Source organism: Asterias amurensis, chromosome 13 (assembly GCF_032118995.1).
Source record: "Asterias amurensis chromosome 13, ASM3211899v1".
NCBI classification, from domain to species: Eukaryota; Metazoa; Echinodermata; class Asteroidea; order Forcipulatida; family Asteriidae; genus Asterias; species Asterias amurensis.
Window position 1 is genome coordinate 6,163,134 of NC_092660.1, and position 23,991 is coordinate 6,187,124.

The 23,991-nt window shown below is 38.8% G+C and overlaps 1 protein-coding gene across 2 annotated transcripts in view; it reads right to left on the minus strand.

The window, feature by feature from the left end:
- The window catches only part of LOC139946036 (inactive tyrosine-protein kinase transmembrane receptor ROR1-like), a 114,466-nt gene that overhangs the window by 6,724 nt on the left and 83,751 nt on the right, over positions 1 to 23,991 (minus strand). For both annotated transcript variants that reach the window (XM_071943619.1, XM_071943618.1), the window contains exons 3-13: positions 19,566 to 19,873; positions 12,946 to 12,970; positions 9,639 to 10,075; positions 8,889 to 8,919; positions 8,587 to 8,754; positions 7,007 to 7,137; positions 6,551 to 6,587; positions 4,935 to 5,350; positions 3,855 to 3,949; positions 3,088 to 3,238; positions 2,336 to 2,535 (exon numbers count right to left, since the gene is read on the minus strand). In XM_071943619.1, coding sequence (XP_071799720.1) covers positions 2,336 to 2,535; positions 3,088 to 3,238; positions 3,855 to 3,949; positions 4,935 to 5,350; positions 6,551 to 6,587; positions 7,007 to 7,137; positions 8,587 to 8,754; positions 8,889 to 8,919; positions 9,639 to 10,075; positions 12,946 to 12,970; positions 19,566 to 19,873 — 1,999 coding nt within the window. The remainder of the gene's footprint in view (positions 1 to 2,335; positions 2,536 to 3,087; positions 3,239 to 3,854; positions 3,950 to 4,934; positions 5,351 to 6,550; positions 6,588 to 7,006; positions 7,138 to 8,586; positions 8,755 to 8,888; positions 8,920 to 9,638; positions 10,076 to 12,945; positions 12,971 to 19,565; positions 19,874 to 23,991) is intronic.

Genomic DNA, 23,991 nt, shown 5'->3' on the forward strand with positions numbered 1-23,991 from the left:
TTGCTTATCTTACTTCTTTTCACATATCTAATTGGCTGTTGTTGGGAGACCATTTTTTTTAGCCTCTGGTCAGAAAAATTGTGATAGACCAAGTATAGTGATGGTGTTTTGTGTTTTCTCCCCAACAGTTTCTCCCTACTATATTAACTTTTAGATTTAGAGTAAGAAACATGAAGGTTTGATGCTGAGACTTTAAGGTAATCAGAAGTACAAATGAAGACGAATATTTCTCACGTTTTGTGGGTTGTTATCCAGTAAAATTATTTGTGATTCTTTGAGTTTTTGAGCCATATCCTCATCTCGTTATAGTTGATTTTCAATAGTTCCAGTCTTAATCCACAAAAATTTGTCTTTATGTTGTTATTGAGAACAAAGTTACACTTCTTTGTCTTCAAATGATTTTAAACAAATTTAAAATGAAACTAAACAATTTTTCAGTTAATAGTAATACAAAAGTAACTTTGTAATTTTCATTTGAAATCAAATCCTCATGGAATGTTTGACAAAAACAAAACTTGGAAAATAAACGATGGACAGACGGATGAAACCTATCAAGGCTACACTGCCTTCACTTGAAATCACTAAAGATCATGTCAACAAAGCATGCGGAAAAATGCACAGAAAGAAAAGAATAAAGGCAAACCAGGCATTTTATGTGATGATGGAATCATTGTAAAAAAAAATGTACATGTATGTTTAAGACCTTGTGACATGAGACAATTTTGAAATGCAATTATGAGGTAACCAACTGCATGCAAAGGAACACTCCAGAAGCAAAAGGCCAAGGGACATTTTTTCTTAAAGTGTTCTACCATCCACAGAAAATTATGTGAGCATTAGAGCAATCGCACAACATCGGTAAACAGTATTGTTCGAAGGCCCACACTTCGTGTATCACAACTTATATATAAAATGACCAACCTGTGAAAATTTAGGCTCAATCGGTCATCCGAGTCGGGAGAAAATAACGGGAAAACCCACCCTTGTTTCCTCATGTTCCCCGTGTCATGAAATGTGTTTAAAATGAATCTGTTATGCTCGATACCGAAAATTGATAATTGTTTTAATGTTTTCTCAAAAAGTAAAGCATTTCATGGAATAATATTTCAAGGGAAGACCTTCACCATTACCTTGTGTAAACCCTGTAAGTTACTTGTAAATCTGTGAACTTGTATTTTTTGTTCCGTTCAGAAAGTGTCCAATGGCTTTAATATATGGATTCTTAATTTTTTGAGAGACTGTCTGGAACTGGTTGCCTTAAGTAGCGTGGCCCTCAAAGCTATCAGACTTGTATAACTACAGCGTAAATGAAAGGGATTTACTTGCAATAACTTAACAATTCTCTCATTTTTAAATAAACACGTCATCCAACAGATAATGTGAACATTTCGTAAACATAGTGAGTTCATCAGGGGGGGCAATCAAACATTTGTTACGGAGTGAGAGTTATTGTTGAAAACATTTCAGACACTAAGATAAGAAATTTTGGAGGTACATGTGTGTTGAATTCATGGCGCTCCACCTTTGATAACCCCTGGAGTTATAAATAGCAAGGAGCTTCTACGAACAATATCCCAAGTGCTATAGAAGTGAATCAACAGCTATTTTTTCACCAGGCATACACAGAAATGTCTTTATTCTGATAACATTGTGAAAAGTTTTCAGCTCTACTTTTGTCATGAATTTTGTGCAAGTTTAGATCTAGGGTTTAACATGGAAGGACAATTTTCTCAGTGCATGTTACACTTACAAAATATGTTACCAATATTTTATGTTTTCAATAATGATAACAATATTAGTGTCAGGTGCCAGGTGCCAGGTATGTCATAAAATTGTGACACATCTAGCAAACAAATCAATAATACTTTTAATAATCATTAAAAGGGATTTAAGGTGAGGTTGTGCCAGACCATGCCAGAAACACCTGGGCAAACCCCTTCTCTTCACGATAAGTGTACTTGGTTAATTTACGTGCCTTACACAACACACAGGACAAACAGCCATATGTACTATTATGGTCAAGTGTCTTGCTCAAGGACACAAGTGCCATGAACGGGACTCAGACCCACACTCAGCTAGTCAGAAAAACCAGAAAAAGAAAAAGTCAAAAAAAGCTTGAGTCCAGTGCGCCTGATTGACCCCTGGGGCCAGGTCACGCTAATGAGCATTTACTTTGATAGCATTCCCTCACAGGTCAGTCTAAGACATGATTCTTGAAAAATTGTGGAATGAAATGAACCAAATATTCCAGAAAATAATGTTTCAATTCATTAAAATAGCAAGCAAATAAGAGTGCTGGAAAAAAAAATATTTTTGAAGAAAATCACCCCCTTACCTGAGGTTTCTGTTGCAGGGCAACCATTTCTGCCGGTCTGTTGTTCAGGCCTTTGTGACTCTCAAAGCGTTGGGCCCTCTGCTGGCGCCAGCACATGCAGACGCAGCCCATAATGACCGCTATGACCAACAGCACTGCGATGGCTGGGACGACGATGTACAAGACCTCTAGCTTATTGGCTGGTTCTGCGAATGGGTCGTCTGAAAGATGATTAGACACAACAACTTCTGATTAAACGTTATTCACAGAAACTAAAATTAATCTATAAAATCCACTAGGTCACGCACACCAATCTAATCAGAGACCAAATCATCTAAAGGTTAGGATTTAAACCTTCTGGTCTTGACATTTTGAGGCAATTTAACGACCCCTACTACAAAACAGATTCTTCCCCAACAAAATTTAAAAATTATCCACAGTTTGTACTGGGCTATGTCAGATAGCTCCAAAACAAAACACAAGTCAAGTCTGACAGCAGGGCCCAAACTCTTAAAGCTGCTTAAGCAGTATATATTGCTTAACAGCAGAAATGAGCAGGATACAAGCCAAAAATTGTACATGTGACGTTGTTGTTTGGCTGGTAACTTATATCTGATAAGTATAGTTTTGCTGTGCTGAGCTACTTTTTATGCTTAAGCAGCTTCGTGAAATTGGGCCCAGATAGATCTGGCTTTGCATCAGTGATTAGCAAAAGTCGTCTTCTCATCCAGTTATAATGAGAATCACAACATTCCCCGAATGTTGGGTCTTACCACATTTGCTGATGTCGCACTTCTCTGCTCGTATATTGGGATTCATTGTGAAACACCAGGGTTTATCCAGGGCGTTGTCAGGGTTACGGCAGTAATTATGGCCCCCAGCAAGCTCTGGGTAGGTCGCCGGCATGAGGTAATGTCCGTGCGGCTGCAAAGAACGAACAGATTTAAGTCAGTTTGTATGCTTCACATTGTTAAAGAATGTATGCCTGTTTGCACTGAACATTGTTGCTGTCATTGCAAGCCTCTCACATTGTGCCCTACCAGAGTAAGTCTGAACATCTGACGTCACACTTCAAAGCTTGTGAACAACGCCAGAGATCTGCCTTGAGCCCACGTCAATCCCCATCAATAATCATCTTTGACCTCACATTCATTTCAAATGGAGATTCGCAGTCAAATCCTACATGTACATACATCTATGAAAATCTGGAGCGATTAATGTCCATGCAGGAAGACTAATCTGTAATTGGAATATACAATCTGAGAAACGATTCTGGATGAATGTCAACCATTCTCTATAACCAAATTCCTTGAAAGGGAATTATTTCTCAAAATGTTACACATTTTTAGCAGCTGCAGTGCTTCTTACCAAGTAAGATTTGTTGGTCTTGAATTTTTTTAGTAGCTACAAAAAGAACAACCTTTCTTTAAGGTTTCCACAGGCCCATTATAATTACCCATGCCCTTAATCTGGAGGCATCTTCGCTACTAGAGGTCTACACTGTGCATGTACGTTATGATTAACCACAAGCAATGCGTACCTGTTGACTATCCCATGGTTGACATTCATAGCCAGACTTGGTGTGGTTCACTTTGCCTCTGTAGTGGATCCCTGTTCCATTGTAACATTTCACATCTATTCAAGACAAAACAAAGAGGAAGTTACTATCTAGTACGTTAAAAGAGTTGTGTTAATATATCGTTTTGTCAGCCAAATAAAAGCATATCTCAATTTTGTAATAACGTCACATCTTGTGAGAAAATACCCAGTGGAAAAGTTTTATAACTCTGCGCTTATTCAATTTGTGTGTGTATCTTGCATCTTAATATGACAATTTGACACTTTCAAACACAGTGTTTTAACTCATGAGTAATAAAGATGCTATTTTAAGAAGAAAGGTTTTACCCTGAAACAACAATGTTGGAAATATATCACTGCCGAGGAGTAGATTTCAGAAGTTGGGAGACAACTCACTTCTGAAGAAAAAAATATTAACTGCCTAGGCGGAAGGTATAATATAGGCAGGTATTACTACTTTCACTTAGTGGATCGAGAGGACTTCTTTTATTAACTTACTATACTTGTTTATGTTTGTCCATTTGTGTTTTTGTTTGTCTGGGCATACCTACAAGCTTTGGCTTTTCTGGTTGTGCCCCCATTTTCGAATTCTCCTTTTACTGTTAATTGTAAATGTTATTTTGATTCTTTTTTTCTTTTTCCTTTTTTTTAAGTGCATAAACTTTTTTTTAATTTCATACTTCGATTCTCTGTTGGAATGGAAATCAATGTCTTGAATGAAATGAAATGAAAACTTCACTGCAACGGAGTGAGTTCTAAGTTGGTCTCAATGTTTCGATGAAAAATCTCTACCATTTAATCTTCGATCTTGTCTTAGTACCACAAAATTCAAATCTCTTTTCAAAACTTATCTTATGTCACAGGTTTTCAAGGACTAATTTTGTTGCGTCTGTTTTTCTTTGTTTTGTTTTGGGTTTTACTTCGCCTTGAACACCCAGCAGGGTGGATATGTGCGCATTACAAGTCTTAACTATTATTAGCTTGCTCTGGTCGCTGTCAGGAGACTGACCAAAGAGTTAACCAAATACATTTTGTGTTTTACCTGTAACAGCCTTAACTGATGGAATACCGATCCGAATACAGTTCTCGCTTTCCTTGGTCCCAATCTGCGGCAGTCTCTGGCAATCAGGCAGCGTCACCCCCGGATACTCTTTGGCTATGGCGTACTCCTGCTGGCACATATCCAACTCCAGTATCTCGCACTCGTCCCGGCAGAGCTCACGCCCAAGCGGGTCAGCTGCGTCCGAGTCGCAGAACGGAAACGCAAAATAGCAGAGGGACGGGATGGCAAACTCCTGGCACTGGTCACTCAGGTCGTGCATGATGACCAGGAAGGCACTAGTGAGTTTCTCTTCAACCTCTCCCTGTGCCTGGTAGTCTGTTACATAGATGCTGTTGTTACCGATGAAATTAGCGCAGGTCATGCCCCGGTATGGCTGACAGTATCCTTTTGTTGGCCTGCAATGATTTACAAAGATACTGAATTTAACAACAAAGTATACAGATATAGTTTAATTTTTCCAAATGTCACTCGACAATGTATATAGAAAGACGTTTTAAAAAAAGAAAAGGATTAATAATAATTTGTAAATTAGCGGGTTGCAGTACCAACACTATAAAGTGTAGTCGCCAAAGCAATTTGTGTTCATCTCATTAAAAAATTTATAAGCAAGCCAACTTTATAAAAGCTTGTTTATTTAAAGACACTGGACACCTTTTGTAAATGTCAAAGACCAGTCTTCTCACTTGGTGTATCTCAACATTATGCACAAAATAAAAATTCTGTGAAAATTTGAACTCAATTGGTCGTCGAGGTTGCGAAAGTCGAGGTTGCGAAAAAAGTTGAGAAGAAAAAACATCCTTGTCACACAAAGTTGTGAGCGTTTAGATGCTTGAATTCGGGACCTCAAAATCTAATTTCTGAGGTCTCAAAACCAAATTAAAATATTTAAGTGGAAAATTACTTCTTTCTCAAAAACTCTGTTATTTCAGAGGGTGCCGTTTCTCACAATGTTTCATATTATAACACCCCTTGTAAGTATTCTGCCTGCTCATTGGTTTAGAGCGCGTCACATGACATGTCTTAGTTTTGCTAGACGACGGCCGTGTGATAGTGCGTCGGTTTGCCATGCGCTAGTCCGAAGACTAGCACACCGCGTGCAGTACCCAGACGTCCGTTGCATGTACGAGGATGACAAATTAATAGTCTGTAACCATTTCGGATTGCACGACACTACATGCAGCACAGTAAAAGTGTTTGCAATCTATATTCGCGTCGTCCGTGGATTGTAGCATTCAGGTCTGTAACTTAATAATAATAGTACCGTATTTAGAAATGTTTGGGGTGTTATAAAACAAATATTGACTGCTTTTACTCGTGCAATGGTTAAAAACTATGACTCCCGAGGTGATCCTGGAGCGTTCTATTTTCCCTCGGCTTCGCCTCGGGAAAATAGAACGCTCCGGGGATCATCTCGGGAGTCATAGTTTTAACCATAGCACTCGAAGCAGTCAATATTTGTATACTATCAACATCTCTCCATTGCTCGTTACCAAGTAAGTTTTTATGCTAACAATTATTTTGAGTAATAACCAATAGTGTCCAGTGCCTTTAAAATAATATGGGTTATTACAAATACTTAAGACAAGGAAACTTACATAGATTCACCTGGCTGTGGTGGTGATGGCGGAGCAGCTGTAAAGAAAAAATTATATTTCAAATATGAACTCATAGAATTTAACACAACATTGCTCAGAATAGAGAAATATAAGAAATTCAAAGACAGGGCAAAGTCTTAGAGTTACTCAATAAGATATTATCTATCATTGTTCTTGTTGGCTAGCTCTTAAATAGCCTTTCACACCTGTGCACATATAAACAATGGCTGCCAATGCGAGGGGCATATACAGATAAAGCCGGTTTCATACTTCCTGCGAATGCGATACAAATGGTGACGTCACATATTTGCAAAGCAGCAGTTGAGTTGTGTTCAACTCTCTCACGAATATCGCTGCGAAAACAGAGTTGTGACGTCAAATTCACGTCAAATTCGCATCGCATTTGCAGGAAGTATGAACCGGGGTTAAGGCTTCAGAATCAAAGTTATGTCTTACTGTCAAGCTTTGCTAGTAATATCCCCGTAGTTGACCGAATCCCAGCTTTGTTATCAGCTTCACATAGATAATACCCTGTGTCTGTTGTATCCACATTCCGTATTGATAACTTGGATCCCCAGTCATATGTCCTGTAAGAAACAACAAAGAAAAAATTAATACATTTTCAATCACTTTAACAATTTCTTGTTCTGCTTTAATGATGTTTACTTGCATGATTCAAACTTTAGGTTAAATTAAAGTCAAAGGGTACTTTGGGCTTCTGGAACTGTTCGATTATTTTAATCCTACACGAAAGTAGATCATTTCAAATGATGTCAACACAGGAAGAATAATCCCTAAAAGGAATACACAATCTGAGAAGCGCGTCGGAGTAAAATTTTCTCAAAATACCTTACACAATCGAAAGGAGCTGTAGGCTTCTAACCAAAAAGTTTGATTGCCATTTGTTTGAAAAGTTATTACCAAATGTACACCTTCCCTTCAAGAAAAGGTAAAAAATTTGTATAATAGTAAAATGCGCTATGCATGAAGTAGTTTAGATGAAGTAGCTCTCAGAGTCCAGCTTTCTCCAGTAGACGATCAGAGCATACTGATCGAAACATTTGAATGGAACCAACGGTTCTTTTCAGAACCATACCCATACTCATTCAGAGATGATCATTACATGGTGTTACCGCAAACCCTTCTTATATTGAAGTAGTTCTTGTTATCTATTTAATCATATATCATCAAAAGCAGCCTTCAGAAGGCACGCATGCATAATAGCGCCCCAATGTTGTATCTCGGAAATACATTGCACACAAACACAATCATTCAGAAATAGGATCTTTTGCACAGAGCCACCATTGTTTGAGATTGAACAAACTTCAGTAAATATATTTTCGCACTGGCGCGACAATTTCATCTTCAAGAAAAATCCCTGAATTTAAAGATTGGAGAGCAGCAGCGGGCTGTGATTCAAAATTGATCCAAGAAAAACACTCCCTGCATCGATCTTTCCTCAATCTAGAAGATGAGACTTCGTGGGCCAGAGTCTTGGGTATTATATTTCACAGATTTACAGACCGTTGTCATCGACACAAATAAAGAAACTAGAGTAGTGAGCCAAAGGCTTTCCCTGGCTCTCAAGGATGAAGTCTTGTGTTGAGGAGTTTGGCCTATATAACCAGCGTATTCATCTGAAGTACTCAAAAAGTAAATGGTAACAAAAATGTTTTGAATTCTTTTAGGGCGTCGTGGCCGAGCGGTTAAGAGCATCAAATTCAAGTTCTGGTTGTTAAGTCATACATGTAGGAGTGGGCTTGAATCTCAGTCGTGACACAGGTGTCCTTGAGCAAGATGCTTTACTATTATTGCTTCTCTTCACCCAGGAGTATAAATGGGTACCTGCGAGGGTAGAGGTTGATATTGTTTTTGAAAAAATCCTTCTTAGCGCTACGGCAGCTCAGGCTGTATACTCCCCATATGGAGAATATTACTGGCCCTATGACCAAGGCACTAATGTAAAGCGCATTGATACGGTTATTGTGAAATGTGCTAAAATAAGAACTAGTTATTGTTCTTCTTCTTGCTCAAACCTGATTGTGATGCGTCGATTTCCCCTCTCTGATATTTGAACGTCATTCTTGAACCAGGTGTATCGAGGCTCAGGGTTACCGGTGATCCGACAGCGAAGGATAGCCCTGTCACCGGTTACCAGTTTTGTTTCATTGTTCATTGGTCTCTCAAGACTGATGTAGTCACCACTGGTTAAAGCAAAAAAAATCACAAAATTATTTGGAATCGATCAAATAATATTTCATATAAAAAATATATTTAATATAAAAATATTATAAAAACAGAAAATGGTTGTCTGATTATTATATTAAATGTAACTTACGTTGGTCTTTGCCAGGGTGATACTGTAGCATCTGCAGAGTTAAAAGATTTTCGTAAACAAATTATTTCAACATCGAGTAAACTGTGTATTGGAGGAAGACTTTTAAATTTTACTATTCAATTCAATGTAGGCCCTTTCCAAAAAGGTAATTTGCATGTGCAAGTTTTCCACCATGCTACTTTGCTTGCATATATGCAAGCAAAGTTGTATCTTCCCAAGCACCCAGATACTAACTAATAACTCCCAAAACTTGCCCGAGACACAAACAAATAAATGTTGTGTTCAGCACTAAATATGAAACAGTGCTTAGCCAGTAAATATGAAACAGTGCTTAGCCAGTAACAGGCATGATATTCAGTCCTTGGAAATGAGTCTGAACATTTTATCAAGTACAAGGGCTCACATACATATTCACATGGTGTAGCCGAATAGGTTATAACAATAATTTTGTAAGCGCCTCACGCTAAACCAACCCAGAGGCGCTTTACAAAATAAAACATGCTTAAAGAGTAAGATATGAAAACAGTTTTTCTGAAAGACATGCACAGGGTACATTGTATTTAACCTTTTGAGTTGAATCACAGTTTTTCTGTTTTTCCCAATGGCAAAAGAAATCGGAAATCAGACTAAAGTAGGATGATTACCGTGGCAGCAAATAATGGTCGATTTAAAAATTTGACTCTAGAAAATTGGAAAAAACTTCATCACACCAAAGAAACAAACAAATACACACTAAACCGAAATCTTTACCTCCTGAGTTGGACATGCCAAGTCTGAAACACATCTCACTGGCTTGGCTTCCAAGACGTGGCAGATCCGAGCAGACCGGTAACACCCCCACCAAGTCCAACTCCACCTGCGAGTCAACGTGATCGTACAATGATGCGCAGACGTCCGTCTCAAGCAACTGGCACTCGTCCCGGCACAGCTGATGGATGGAGAGGTCGGGGCTCTCCCTGCACAGCGGGAACGCCGTCAGGCAGATGGACGGTGTGATGAACATGCTACAGGGTTCGGACAAGCTTATGATGGATGCAAGGCGGGTTAAGGCAGCTTGGACCTCTTGTTCTATTTCCTCTTGAGTGGTGTCTGCCCTCATGTACACGCTACTGCTGCTGATGTGGCGCCGACACACCGTGCCCCTGTATGGTTCGCATCGTGCATTATCTACATTAGGACTGTAGTCACTATAATGAGAGGGACAAAAACAAAACAAAATGCTAAACAATGATTCTCATAAACATTTGGCAGGCACCTACAGGGAATCATCTTCAAATGTATAGACCCCTTGCAATATGTGACGTCACAAGCTCAACAAGCCCCCTCACTGGGGCCAAAGGAGGAAAATGATTGACAATAGCTATTCTTTATGTAAAAACATGCACGTGAGCTCAGCGTCCAAATATGTGACCTACCAACTCAAATGGGGCTGTGAATATTGTGCGCTCACATGCAATCACCTAAAAGCACCCTCTTTTGACTAAACTTCCTCTGTTTAAACAGACCTCACAAGTTTCCATCCCATTTGTTTTTTACAGGGCCTCCTCTTGACCAATCAGAATGGATAAACTGCACCAGGTTATTATGAATGCTCTTTCAAATGATTCAAAATTACAGAACAAACAAGTGACATTGTAATTTTGTACAGGAATGGAAAAAAGGAGCAAAATATTCCCTCCCTAAAAAATATTATAATCATAAAAATAATAAATAAACAAATAATGAATTAAAATAGGAGTAACACAAAAACTAAATAAAATAACAAAATGACAATGCAAAAACAACTGTTATAACTTTGTAAACATGTTAAAGCCATTGGACACTTTCGGTAAACAGTATTGTCCAGGGCCCACACTTTGTGTATCACAACTTATGTATAAAATAACAAACCTGTGAAAATTTAGGCTCAATTGGTCATCGGAGTTGGGAGAAAATAACGGGAAAACCCACCCTTGTTTCCGCACATTTCGCAGTGTCATGACATGTGTATTAAATAAATCTGTAATTCTCGATATCAAGAATTGATATTGTTTTAATGTTTTCTCAAAGCATTTCATGGAATAATATTTCAGGAGAAGTCTTTCACCGTTATTTGTAAATCTGTGAACTTTTAATTTTTTTCTGTTCCGAAAGTGTCCAGTGGCTTTAAATAAAAAACATTAAAACTAACAAGATTGAACAAATGCAACATAAAAGACTCATAACAATAACTCAAGTTGACACTTGCTAAAATTACCGACATCGCCTGGTGACAAAAAGCCAGCCAAGTAAGAGAGGGTCAAAGTGATTTTTGCTGTACTCTGCGGCCATTATTGTTACCTAGTTACCACCGAGGGCTTCATAGTAACCTAAATGTGACACTCCTTATTGCTGTCATAACCTGACAAGTGCCTTGGCTGGAAATTTCCAAAATGTACATTCACTAGAACGTGTAAGTGTATAAACTCTTAAGGCTCATGAAGAGCGCAATGCTTTTTATTTTCCGGAGCAAGTTCAACGAGCGAACTTTCGAGTAGCGATCCCCATCAGCTTTCGCCTCAATCAATTAATTCTTCAAGCCAAAAAAAAATACGAACAAAAAAAGAGAGACGACAACAAAAAACCTCTGATATCATAGACGGATGATTGCACGCACACACGACTCCTGGGAGAGAATTTCTTTTCGCTGAATTTACGATCGAGCACAACTACTTTTGACAGACCCTCATTACATCTTACACAGGAAGAGCTTCATAAAAAATCACGTCACATAAATTCATATCATAAAAGCCAACAACGTTGCAATTTATAGGCAGAGTTTTATTTTTTTATATTTTTCAATACAGATGAGAAGCTTTAGTGGGATACCTTTTAAAGAGATGTACACCTTTGGGAAAGAGCATCCATACTAAAAAAATCAAGAATCTAGAGCAGCGTCTCTCTTGACGATTCTCAGGAGAGGCAGTCCTGCCTACCTTACTCAATCTGACATCCATAGAGTTTACCATGGGGTGTATACCTTAACCCTTCTTTCAGTCACATTCTACAGTCTTGCACGTAAGCATATCAGATGCCTTAAACCTGGTCCATACTTTTTCTTTCAGCAAAAGTGTTGCAAAGCGCATCATGTGATGCATGCAATCAGGTAAGCACTGTTTTCCAATTGTGATGCAAGGTTCATTAACAAGTCGACTCTTTGGCATAGTCGCTCAATAGGAGACTTTTAAGACCCTGAGGCAGCAGACATACTGGTCCATTTTTGGGGGCTCTGAGCGCGTGCGCACGCATGCTCAGTATTGCGAGCGTAGGTCTGAGCACGCGCACTACTGTGAAAAAGGACTGTCTAAAAGTCTCCCATTAGAGCAGCATTGTAAGGGGGGGGGGGAAGAGGATGTTTGTTTCCCTTTAAAGCGCGCTGCCATCATCAATAATTGTCAACGAACAGTATTCACACTCAATTTTACCCAAAGTACATACATGAACATGTAGGCCTTCATGAAATTATAAACCTGTAAAAGGTTGAGCTCGATCAGTCATCGGAGTTAACACAAAAATAGTGGTGAAATTGTTCTCTTTTTTTAAAAGAGATCTTAGGAGTTGAACTTTTTTAAACATCACAGTTTGATCAGGAAAAAAACCTAATTGTTTATTTATAACTCATTTCTCAAAAAATATACATTGTAGAATGTTGTAGGCAAGTTTTCCACCATGCCATTCTTTATACCATGCTTTTCCTTTAAAGTGAAGTGTTAAGATTTATATTTTAATATTATCAATGTTGCAAACCCATTAGAAAATGATTTGGGGTTCATTCTTAACATCATCTTAAATTTTTACCTTTTGGTGCGAAAACTGGGGCACTAAGCTTAAATTTCACCCACTGATAGGTTTACAACCACTTTTATCACCCTGTAAATTGAGGGGTGCAATCAATCATACAGGAATGGGTGGGTGTGGATATTGCACCCCCCCCCCCTTCCCATATGGAGTAGAGTTATATTGTGAAAAAAATATACATATATATATACATGTAAAAGCTTTTCTTAAAGGCAGATGATTTATGGCTTGTTTTAATTACCTGTCACTTCCTTCGCTGAAAGGACCTGCAGGGATGAAAAGAAAAGGAGAGAAAAATGTGTTAATTTTAAGCAATTTGTGTAAGCTCTGATGTACAAATAATGCTCTAGGGAACTTAAGAACTCAAAATATCACGGGCAAGGGCTCTCTTAATTTCTTAAGGAGTTCAGAATAATACATTGCAAACTTAGTATGGGAGTCAATGTGTGGTGAAGAGGGTTTCAACTAGTGGTTTAATCCCAACGAGGCCTGATTCTTGGTGAAATGATCAAGAACCAGGCCTTGTTGGGATTAAACCACTAGTTGAAAATCTCTTCACCACACATTGATTCCCTTATTTAAATAAATGACATAATACGGTTAGTAGGTCGGCATGGTATCAATGGACAACCCTGAAAAAGAAGTGAACAAAATGATTAACTTTGCACTTTTTCTTTCTCACAGAGATTTAAAAAAAAAAACTCATTACTCTTCATTTCCTGCTCTACACTTTCAGAAAATCATCCTCTTTGAATTTTAAAATTCCGAAGGAAAGATTTGAAGAGAAGAAACAAAAGGAGAGGAATGATCTATCTCTTTCAATTTAAATTTATGGGGAACAGTTCCAGCCATTTCAGAATTTTATTTTCCCCATGGGACATTTTGCTCAGGGAAAAAAACTTAACATGAATTCTGTGAGTTCTTCCTACTTTCTCTCAGCTGTGTTTCTCCAGTCCAGGTGATGATGTATGGATTCCCTGATTATAGAATGGATGACATTTCTTTTCTTACAATTCCTAAGACGGTTCCACTAAGGAGGAATCCAAGTTTCTCCCTCGGGGAACGAACCCAAAAAACATATTTTGATATCAGGTAGAGCAGACATACTTCTTAATTGATTAAATCCGAGAGGACAACTTTTCTTTTGGAATGACTAAAGACATGCATCTTCAAGACGCTTGATGCTCGTGGCATGTTTTGAGATCAGCTCTGCTGTTTTGCCTCCAATTAGTGGAAGTGAGGATTGTTTTTTTGGAAACCCTGGTGATTTTGACAGGACTTGGTCACAAACGCTAGGCCTAATATCATAGCGCTATCAGGCAAACAAAATATTGCCTGGCAAATGTAATGTTCTCAGCAAACTTGAGCAGGGAACCATTATATGGTAGACTAGTTCTGCGAGATAATACAAAAACATTATCTTCAGGAATGTGAACAACTGTTCGAGAAAAACCCTGAACTACATGTCCGAGCACAAAGCATGAAAGCTTGCAGGTGCAAAGCCTGCTTACAATACACATACATTCTAACTTTGATTTTGAAAGCCCTTTCTCTGCAAACTGGGGTGTTTTGTATGATTTTATCTTCATTTTCTTACAAATTCGATCCTAGTTATAAAACATCTATACAAAATTTTTTTTAAAAAACCAAGAGAATTTTCATCCCTGAATCTGAAACCAGCTGCAGGAAAATTTCTGCAGTAATTTCAAAAGGCTGTTTTGTCATCTTGGTGATTTTGTTTGTTTTGCTGGGAGTTATGATAACTCCTTTGTTTAGGCATTTCTGGGACATGGAGATTCAAAAATGGTATTACATTTCTATCTCAAGAGGATTTCCAGTAGGAGGGTTTTGTCCACTCGTATGCAACTGTTGGCTGATGATTTGCATGTAAAGGTACCTTTATAATACTCCTAAAATTGGTCTTAAAGGCAGTGGACACTATAGGTAATTGTCAAAGACTGGCCTTCACAGTTGGTGTATCTCCACATATGCATAAAATAACAAACCTGTGAAAATTTGAGCTCAATCGGTCATCGAACTTGCGAGATAATAATGAAAGAAAAAACACCCTGGTAACACGAAGTTGTGTGCGTTTAGATGGTTGGTTTTGAGACCTCAAGTTCTAAATCTGAGGTCTCGAAATCAAATTCGTGGAAAATTACTCATTTCTCGAAAACTATGGCACTTCAGAGGGAGCCGTTCCTCCATGTTTTATACCATCAACCTCTCCCCATTACTCTTCACCAAGAAAGGTTTTATGCTAATAGTTATTTTGAGTAATTACCAATAGTGTCCACTGCCTTTAACCACAGAAAATAGCTAAGCACACAAAGATTACGCTACTAGAATAAGGTTACCAGCCAGACAACATGTACATGTGTACCTTGTCACAAGTGCAATTTGTGCTTGGTATTTTGCCAAATTCTGCTAAGCAGAAAAATGTTAAGCACTTGATGCTGCTTAAGCAGCCCATAAAATTGGGCCCAGGTAACACCCCATAGCGCTAACAAGTGATTAATGAGAATAAAAGTAAATACTAGGCAAGCTTGACATGCTTTGGTATTTTTTCTGCAATGAAACAGTGGGCTATTATTACTCAAATGAAAAACATAGGACAGCCGGACTTGTCCTGTCGTTGAGTTTACTGGCCTGAAACTGAAATCACTGGCCCTAGGCTGGTAGTCAAGTGTCAACTTCGAGCCCTGCAGCTGTAAAGTTGCATGTACCTGTAAAATGGACGCCCAATTTCATGGCTCTGCTTACAATTTGACCTTACGTCCCATAGAATGATGAGCTTTACAGAGCTCCGTAAGCAAGCAATTCCGTGGTAAGCATAGCCAGGAAATTGGACTCAAGACGGCTGCCCATAATTAAGTGTACAATGCATGCCACAGACAAATCAAGTCACTTTGGCTATGTCTGTGGCTGCAACTGCTGAAGCCATGAGCGTCGACCCGGCTTTAGAGGAGGGTTAATCGTACTTAACAGTCCATCCGCGAATTCAGTGAAAAACAAAAGAATTTCTTGATTATTCTCATCACTCAACTTAATGCAGAGCCTGTATTTTTGTGTTTATTTTCACAAGATTTTCTTCGGACGGCCGGGGCAAACTGACTCTCTTCACCTAACGCTTTTGTTGATGGTAAAAGATTATTTCATTTTTTTGACAAACCTGCGCAGGGTTAGCCCAATAAACAAAGAGTAGGCGTTGGATTGACTACACAGTTGTCGCTCAGATGTCAAATAAACGGAGGAAACAAATTGAAAGGAAAAACAACGTATATTGGACAGGTTTAGCGTAACCATGTCACTTCAGCCAACGTTTTGTTTTTGCACATAATTTTCAGCTGACGTTTTGTTTCTCATTACATTAACCATTCAAACCTTAAGTTATGATTTATTCATTGTCATCGTCAAAAGATGATACAATATTGGTTTTGGGAAGAATTTGTTTTCTCAAATCCTTTGGTTCTCATGAAGAAAACAAATCTTGGGAAAACATTCTGATGAGAGAGTTTTCTTTCTACCTATAAATTGTTTTATATTTGTGTTTGCAGTACTCCCCTCAAAATGTCCCTTCGGCCAAGTGACCTTATTAAAAAATACAAATTAAACAAATTCAATATACACATATTTGAAATAAATGGCTTTTTAAAGCAATTTTTATGTTCTTTGTAGACATTTTGTTAGAAGCAGCATATTCACTCCTCATCATTTAAAGTTTCTCAGAACATCTCAGGCATATGAAAGTCTCAGAGGTGGATTTATGTGATGTTTCTCAAGACAACAAATCATGCCTGAAACCCAACTGTAGACTAATATAAGCGAGAGATTGTTTTTAATCGCACTTTCTCCCCGTCAAAACAGTTCCTCTGAGGGCAGCAAATTGCGTTCTTGCTGTCACAGCTTTCGCCCGCGCGCCGTTCATTGTCGCCCCTGAGTGGCCCGTCGCCGCGTTCTTGTTATTCTGGCGTTGGAGGTGCAACATCTGAGATGACACAATGCCAACTATAGAGGAAGCCAATTTCCCCATGAGTACCGTTCCACAAGCAATTTTTCTCTCCATGCACAATATGTACGCCAAGGTCCCTCATAGATAATTTCTGTGCGCTCTTCCGCTCAATATGTCCAAGGCCATTGCTGGTGCAGTGGTGAGAAAAAGCACGGACCGCACACAGGGTGATTAGTTCTACGGCCGCCGTCTAAAGACTTCGCTGACAAGTCGCTTCTCCTTGGGTACCTTTTGGCACATATTCTTATTATGGAAAGGTAATAATCTTCAAATGGCTGGTTTTGCAATTTTCCCTCAGCAGCAGCCGAGCATGAGAGAATGAAAGCCCAGACTAGGGATAGATTATTGTAAACTGAGTTATTACAGAAAGGAAGGGGTATTAATACTAGCCTAAGTGGTGTCTGGGGGTTTTCTGTGTATCTTCTTTTGACACAAATTTATTCCCCTTCCTCGATGTAAGTTTCTAAATGATGTAATTTTTCATATATTGCAGGTTATCTTTCAAAACCTTTAAAATATCCCTACCTAAACAAACTTATTTTCCAATAGGAAGAGTCTTTATCAAAATGGTAATTTTTTTTAAATAAGTTTCTGACCTCTGTTAAAATGTTTGTTTTTTAACCTTGTATTTAAGTAATCTGTTTGGTTTAGTCTTATTACCTCTTTTGCTTCTGGCTTAGCACTAAACTTCTGTGTTGGCTTCGTAAAATGCTTACAAATGCACACATGTTAACATTTCCCAACTAATCAGGGAAATTATGCTTATTTGATTTGAGACTTTCTCAAGCACAAACTTGTTCCGCTTACGGAAAACGGAGCCATAGACCTTTTCGCAAATACCATTGCGCAAGTGCAAACTGTCGAATGAGGTGCATGCTGGTCTAGCTAGTACCCAAATTTGAAAGCTAGCTAGACCAGCATTCATCTCATTCCACGTCTATTATGCGCGTACCGAGTATTTGCGATAAAGTCTATGAAATTGGGCCTTGTTTTGAGGTGTACAGATAACAGGCAAGAACTCTAAGCAGATAGATGCAAATTGGAATCAACCAGGCTTAAAAATCACAAGTTGGATTGAAAGATTCAGACAGGCAGTTTGAAGATTGCAATCTAAGATGAATCCGCCCAAGCACAGCACACAACCTTTTCTAAGCCTTTGTTTTTGAAGGGGCAGGGGCACCAAGGCATTTTCTTCTTGGTAAAGGGAAACCTCCTGTATGAGTATGAGGACATTGTTTATTTCTACAGGGCATTTTAAGGAAAGCAAGGCACTGGCTAGGGGGCATGAAGGGAATTGCCTTCGTTGTCTTCATGAAGCATCAGGTCTGCTTTTTTGGGAGAACATCGCATTTCTTTAGATTTCTTTTTGGTGTGCGCCGATTCCGATTATGCGCAATTCATGCACAGTCCAACCTCCTCTTAGTTGACTGAACATTCAAAACCTCACAGGTGCTCGTTTGATGAATGGTGCAGGAACTGTGCTCAGAATTACCCAAGGCCTGTATGCTATGTTTTTGAAAGGGCAAGGACTCAAAGCCATTATCTCTTAAAGCCATTGGACCCTTTCGGTTCAGAAGAAGAAAAAAAGTTCACAGATTTACAAATAACTTACAGGGTTTACAGAAGGCAATGGTGAAAGACTTCTCTTGAAATATTATTCCATGAAATGCTTTACTTTTTGAGAAAACAGCAAAACAGTATAGATTCTCGTTAACGAGAATTACGGATTTATTTTAAACACATGTCATGACACGGCGAAACGCGCGGAAACAAGGGTGGGATTTTCCGTTGTTTTCTCCCGACTCCGATGACCGATTGAGCCTAAATTTTCACAGGTTTGTTATTTGATATAGAAGTTTTGGTACACAAAGTGTAAGCCTTGGACAACACTGTTTACCGAAAGGGTCCAATGGCTTTAAAGAGGCACCCTATAAGGAAATTGTAAATTTCAACTGTAGGACACCAAGGCAATGACCAGGGGGCGTATCAGGTCTGAATACCCATAGATTGTACAGTAACATGATATTAATATAAATTATATTCAAAACAATTTGAATGATTTTTAAAACTCAAGAGACCCGTCATCACATGGGTCCATTTCATGGCACCAGTGGTTAGACTACTTGACTTGCATTGACAAGGTTGGAGGTTTGAATCCTCCCAAGCTAACCCCTGATTTTTCAATGACAAGAATAAGAATTGTCTTCTAGTTACTAAATCACAATTCCTCGATTTGTACATTCATAATAACGCCAATGTAAGAAAGAGATTGGCTGTTGCCAGAATGGTGTTTATACCCCCTGTGTGGGAGTTTGCTGAGTTCCCTATGGGAAAGTCATCCATTGGACACGAGTGATGAGCTACATGTACATATATCAGAGGGTCGACTGTGTGTACTTAATTGTACTTACAATAAGTTGTTTAAAGCGCCCTTCATAATATAATTAGTAATATATTATATTACTCCTAGGCCACTAGTGAAATTTACTACTCGACTAGTTGTACCTCTAATACAGCGACTTTGACACTAGTCCAGGCCTGCACTAGTTGTGACTAATTTTTGCCAGAGGCGAAATGTTTGCCAGAGGCGCAATATATATTAAAATTCACGCTGAATGGATTGAAGGATAATGTCACTGATGTCTATTTGTGTTTTGAAAGTAAATTATGTTCATGTCAATAGTCATTAACGACACAATTGGTTCACCAAGCAAGATGTCAGGACTGTTTTTGTAGTAGTAGTTGCGGCACGATTAACCAAGTAGTTGAAAGAGCCGCCCAAGCTTAATAATGATCTCATTGAATTGAATTTAATAAAATGATTACCTTGATCTAATAAACCAACTCACCTGGTAATATCGTTATGAGACCAGTCGTCGTTTTGGATCCCGCGTCGTTCTGTGCAATGCACTTATAAAATCCCGCGTCCAATGTGTCCACATTTTTTATCATGAGTTTCGAGCCCCACGGGTACTTCCGTATCGTCACACGACCAACGTCGTCTTTCATGTAAGCATCTTTATGGTACCACCAGTACTCTGGTTGTGGGAAGCCCCGGATACGACATAGTAATGTTACTTTGTCGCCGACGGAGACCGTCTCATTGTTCATTGGTTCATCAATCTTGATTTCTGGGATTCCATCTGCTGGCGCTGTCCTACAAGTCAAAGAGGGGAAAAAAGAACATTGATTTTTACGACATTTTACTGATGTTCATTGGAAAATAACAGTGTTTTTGGCCCTTTCTTCGTTTCGGTGACTAGCCATCGGGACTAGTTTGTCGATTAAAGACACTGGACACTATTGGTAATTGTCAAAGACCAGTCTTCTCACTTGGTGTATCTCAACATATGCATAAAAAACAAACCTGTGAAAATTTGAGCTCAATTGGTCATCGAGGTTGGGAGATAATGATGAAAGAAAAAAACACCCTTGTCACACAAAGTTGTGTGATTTCAGATGCTTGATTTCGAGACCTCAAATTCTAAATCCGAGGTCTTGAAATCAAATTCGTGGAAAATTAATTCTTTCTTGAAAACTACGTAACTTCAGAGGGAACCATTTATCACAATGTTTTATATTATCAACCTCTCCCCATTACTTGTCACCAAGTTACTTCTAGAAACTATAAGACTCTCACCAAGTAAGGTTTTATGCTGATAATTGTTTTGAGTAATTACCAATAGTGTCCACTGCCTTTAAGGTGACAGGAAACTTCTTCAGTGGTTCGCATTTTAAGGTTTTCTTTTCAATAGTATGCATGCGACTGACAAATTATTGACTTACAGATTTATCCTTTGAAAAAATAAGCTTAGAATAACAGGCAATGGCAGCCATTTTGAAAACTTCTTGTTCTTGCTACTTTTTTTTTTTTTTTTAACATCCATCCAATTCAAGCAATTCTCATTAAAAAGTTGAGGTGGGTGGCGAGATTCTCGGGCACACATTGCAATACATTTTCTTTGCTGTGATGTTTCTGATCGACAGAGTGAGGGTTTGAGAACCCAGGCGTGAGTCGTAACACTTGTGTCCTTTTTACAAGCAAGACACATAACTAATATTGCTGCGTCCTTTGGATTGGATACGTGTTGTAATACACATAAAAGAACCCAGTACACTAATGGTAAAGAGAAGGGGGGTGCGCCCCCAGTGTTCCTGGTCCTATCGGCAGCATATTGCACCTCAGCACCTTGTAAACCATTACATGGTGCGATAAAGGAATAGGTCTCATACTTCAAAACGTAGCTCCGCATACCTTGCAAGAACAAAATACTGAGCGCTTTGTTACACCCACAAGTGTGATAAAGCGCTACAAGAACCCATTATTATTATTAGTAGTAGTAGTAGTACAAACCCATCATATTACGACTTGATAGTCTCGTAGTCCAATGATAGACTGCACCCGTCACTCAACTTGGACATTCACAATGCATTAGGACGAAACCAATCAAATACAAAGTATCAATTATCCAAAACGATATCAGCATCCAACAAAAATCAACTTCAGATTTTCAACTAATTACCCAACAAGGGATATCATTTTCCATATCAGAACAAGGTCTCTGATTTCAACATGATGAAAGGAAAGATTATCTCAAAAGACTATCGTTTTTAAGCGTCCCTTGAAGAGCATAACTGACCAGTTCAGACGTGGACTTATTGGAACCTTCAGTCGGCATATCAGGTTTATCTAGATGACTTACTGGTATCAATTCTGATTCTATGTTTGCTTCACATATTGACAGAATATTTCAGGAATCTAAGCCGCAAGATGGGTTTCGATTGGAACATAAAAGCTCTTTGATTGAAACGGAAAAGACAGACAATAAGCTCTTCATCCGTCTTGAGTTCACAGTCGGCAAAAAAGAAAGAAAGATCTCATGGAAAGTGATATTGACTTTCACAGAAAAGCTATCCTTGGCTTTCCTAAAAACTAAAGACAATTATTTGGATGTCTACTCATAAATGATGCTATCTGACCATATAGATAAAAGTTTACAATTTGAAAAGAACCGCTACGACCATGACAGACAACCAGAATGGTAACGCAAAAACAAACCTCTGCAGGTGCCGAGAAGTATCCAGAATAAGAAGACAAGTCTGCCGACAACCCCTCAATATTATTGATGTCTAATCATAAGTGATGCTACCTGACCATACAGATAAAAGTTTACAATTTGAAAAGAATCACTACGACCATGACAGACAACCAGAATGGTAACGCAAAAACTAACCTCTGCAGGTTGCCGAGAAGTATCAGAACGAGAAGACAAGTCTGCCGTCGAGAGCTGCGTAGATACCGCCGCGATCCAGCTGGCACAGCAGCCATTATATTGCCAACCAACCGCTCTTGTCTCACTTCTATAACTAACACGACCCCCACTCACGACTCCAACTACGCTTATGATCCACTCCAACATGTGCTAAATACTCGCAATGAGTATGCAAATAGCACGCTACTTGACCCCCCCCCCCCCCCCCCCCACTCTGCATCAAACATTTTTTCTGTTTACAGTGTCTATCTTCACGAAGGCGTGGATTGTTAGCTTATTTTTAATTCTTTTTGACAGCAAAAGTAAACGAGTTGACTTGATACAACATTGCAATGCCATACTTCAGCTGACCCCAGTACAAAAACATGCACTTGATTGCAACTCTTCTGTCCACACTGTGGTCAAGCTGGAAAAATTTGCACAACATAAAATTTAACAAAAAAAATCTACCCCCCAAAAAACTAAAGCGGTTTGAGGGGAGTTTCTTCACTTACTTCACTTTTTAAAATCACTTTGCAATTTGAACGAGTGGAAACGACCAGGTACTGTTATATTTTCATCAACCTCTGACATCAAATAAGTTAATTATCTCACATTTATCAAAATTAACTGTCTACTTTCAAAATCAAAATCGCTGAACATCAGATTTCAGTTTGACTTTTTAAAGTTAAGATAACAGGTCAAGTCAAGTCTAGCCTTGGTTGGTTCTTTGGTAACCCATCGATGAAAACAGGAGCAAGAGCAGGAGGAGACTAATGTTCGTAGATCAGCTGAAGAAGGACGCAACACAACAAGACAACTGAGCTTATATCACTGACGCTGGACCGGAAGACGCTTGACCGGAAGACGACCATTGGAGTTTCCCAGAGAAGGCGGCGGCTGAAGACAAACTTCCACTCAATACACACACACAAAACTTAATTTAGCTTTCTAGCCAGTTGACTAGGGTTAGGGTTACGGAGGAGAGTGAGGGTAGGGGTTGCATACAATTGTTGACAATATGCGCCCCCCCCCCCCCCCCCCATTCAATGGCTTATAACACATCAACACAATAAAAACTTGAACTGACAAACAGCATGTCGTTAACACGCACATTGCAGATTATTTGAGACAATAATTTATTATGGTAACTCTAAATCTTTCATTTCATAACAGCAATAGGATGAATGATTCACTCAAAACATTTTCATTTCTATGTAATCAACGACCTGGGCCAACTATTTTTATAGCAGTTGTTATACACAGATAAGTAACGATCAAGTTACAGAGGGCAAGAACAAAGTTTTCCTCAGTGCAGCAAGATTTGGACTAATCTACACAAAGACCATTAAACAAGTCCTCCGTCAACCCTTAAAACAATTTCAAACACCATGTGTCAAGAGAAGCCATTAATAATCCATCAAAATAAGACGTCAATTTGTAAACAGGTTGTCTACCCACAGGAATGCCTTGACAGTGAGATGTCATGATGACTCAAGGAGCGTTCAAAGTCAGCAGTTTGTGCTGCACAAATAAACAAAAAGAAACCCACAAAGTCCTATCAGGAGGTTACCCACCCCCCCCCCCCCTCTCCTCCTTGTTTTGTCATCATCTCAATTAAATTGTGGTACTTGGATGGGGACCTCAAAGTAAATCGGCAGTGGGTGTGATCTGCTGATAAATATTGGGATCATTTGGTCAGGATGGTTCAACATTGGTTGCTCTTAAACGTCAAACTTTTTTATGCTCATCTTACAGATGTGGAATATCAGAACTGTAATTGATTATAACAATTGACTGTTGCCCTTCATTGACCTAGCTAAGCCAGACAGGGCTTGCCCCTAACAGTAGCCTGGAGTACATTAGTGAAAACTGCTACAGGCTAGTAAACACCACCTCTCAACTTTCCACGCTGGATACTTAAAGCTGTGCAACCTTCTTCTTTTAACATGCTCATATATCTTCCATTCAGAGGTGAATAATACGTTTTTAACTCAGAACTCAATAATGCATCAGAAAGATA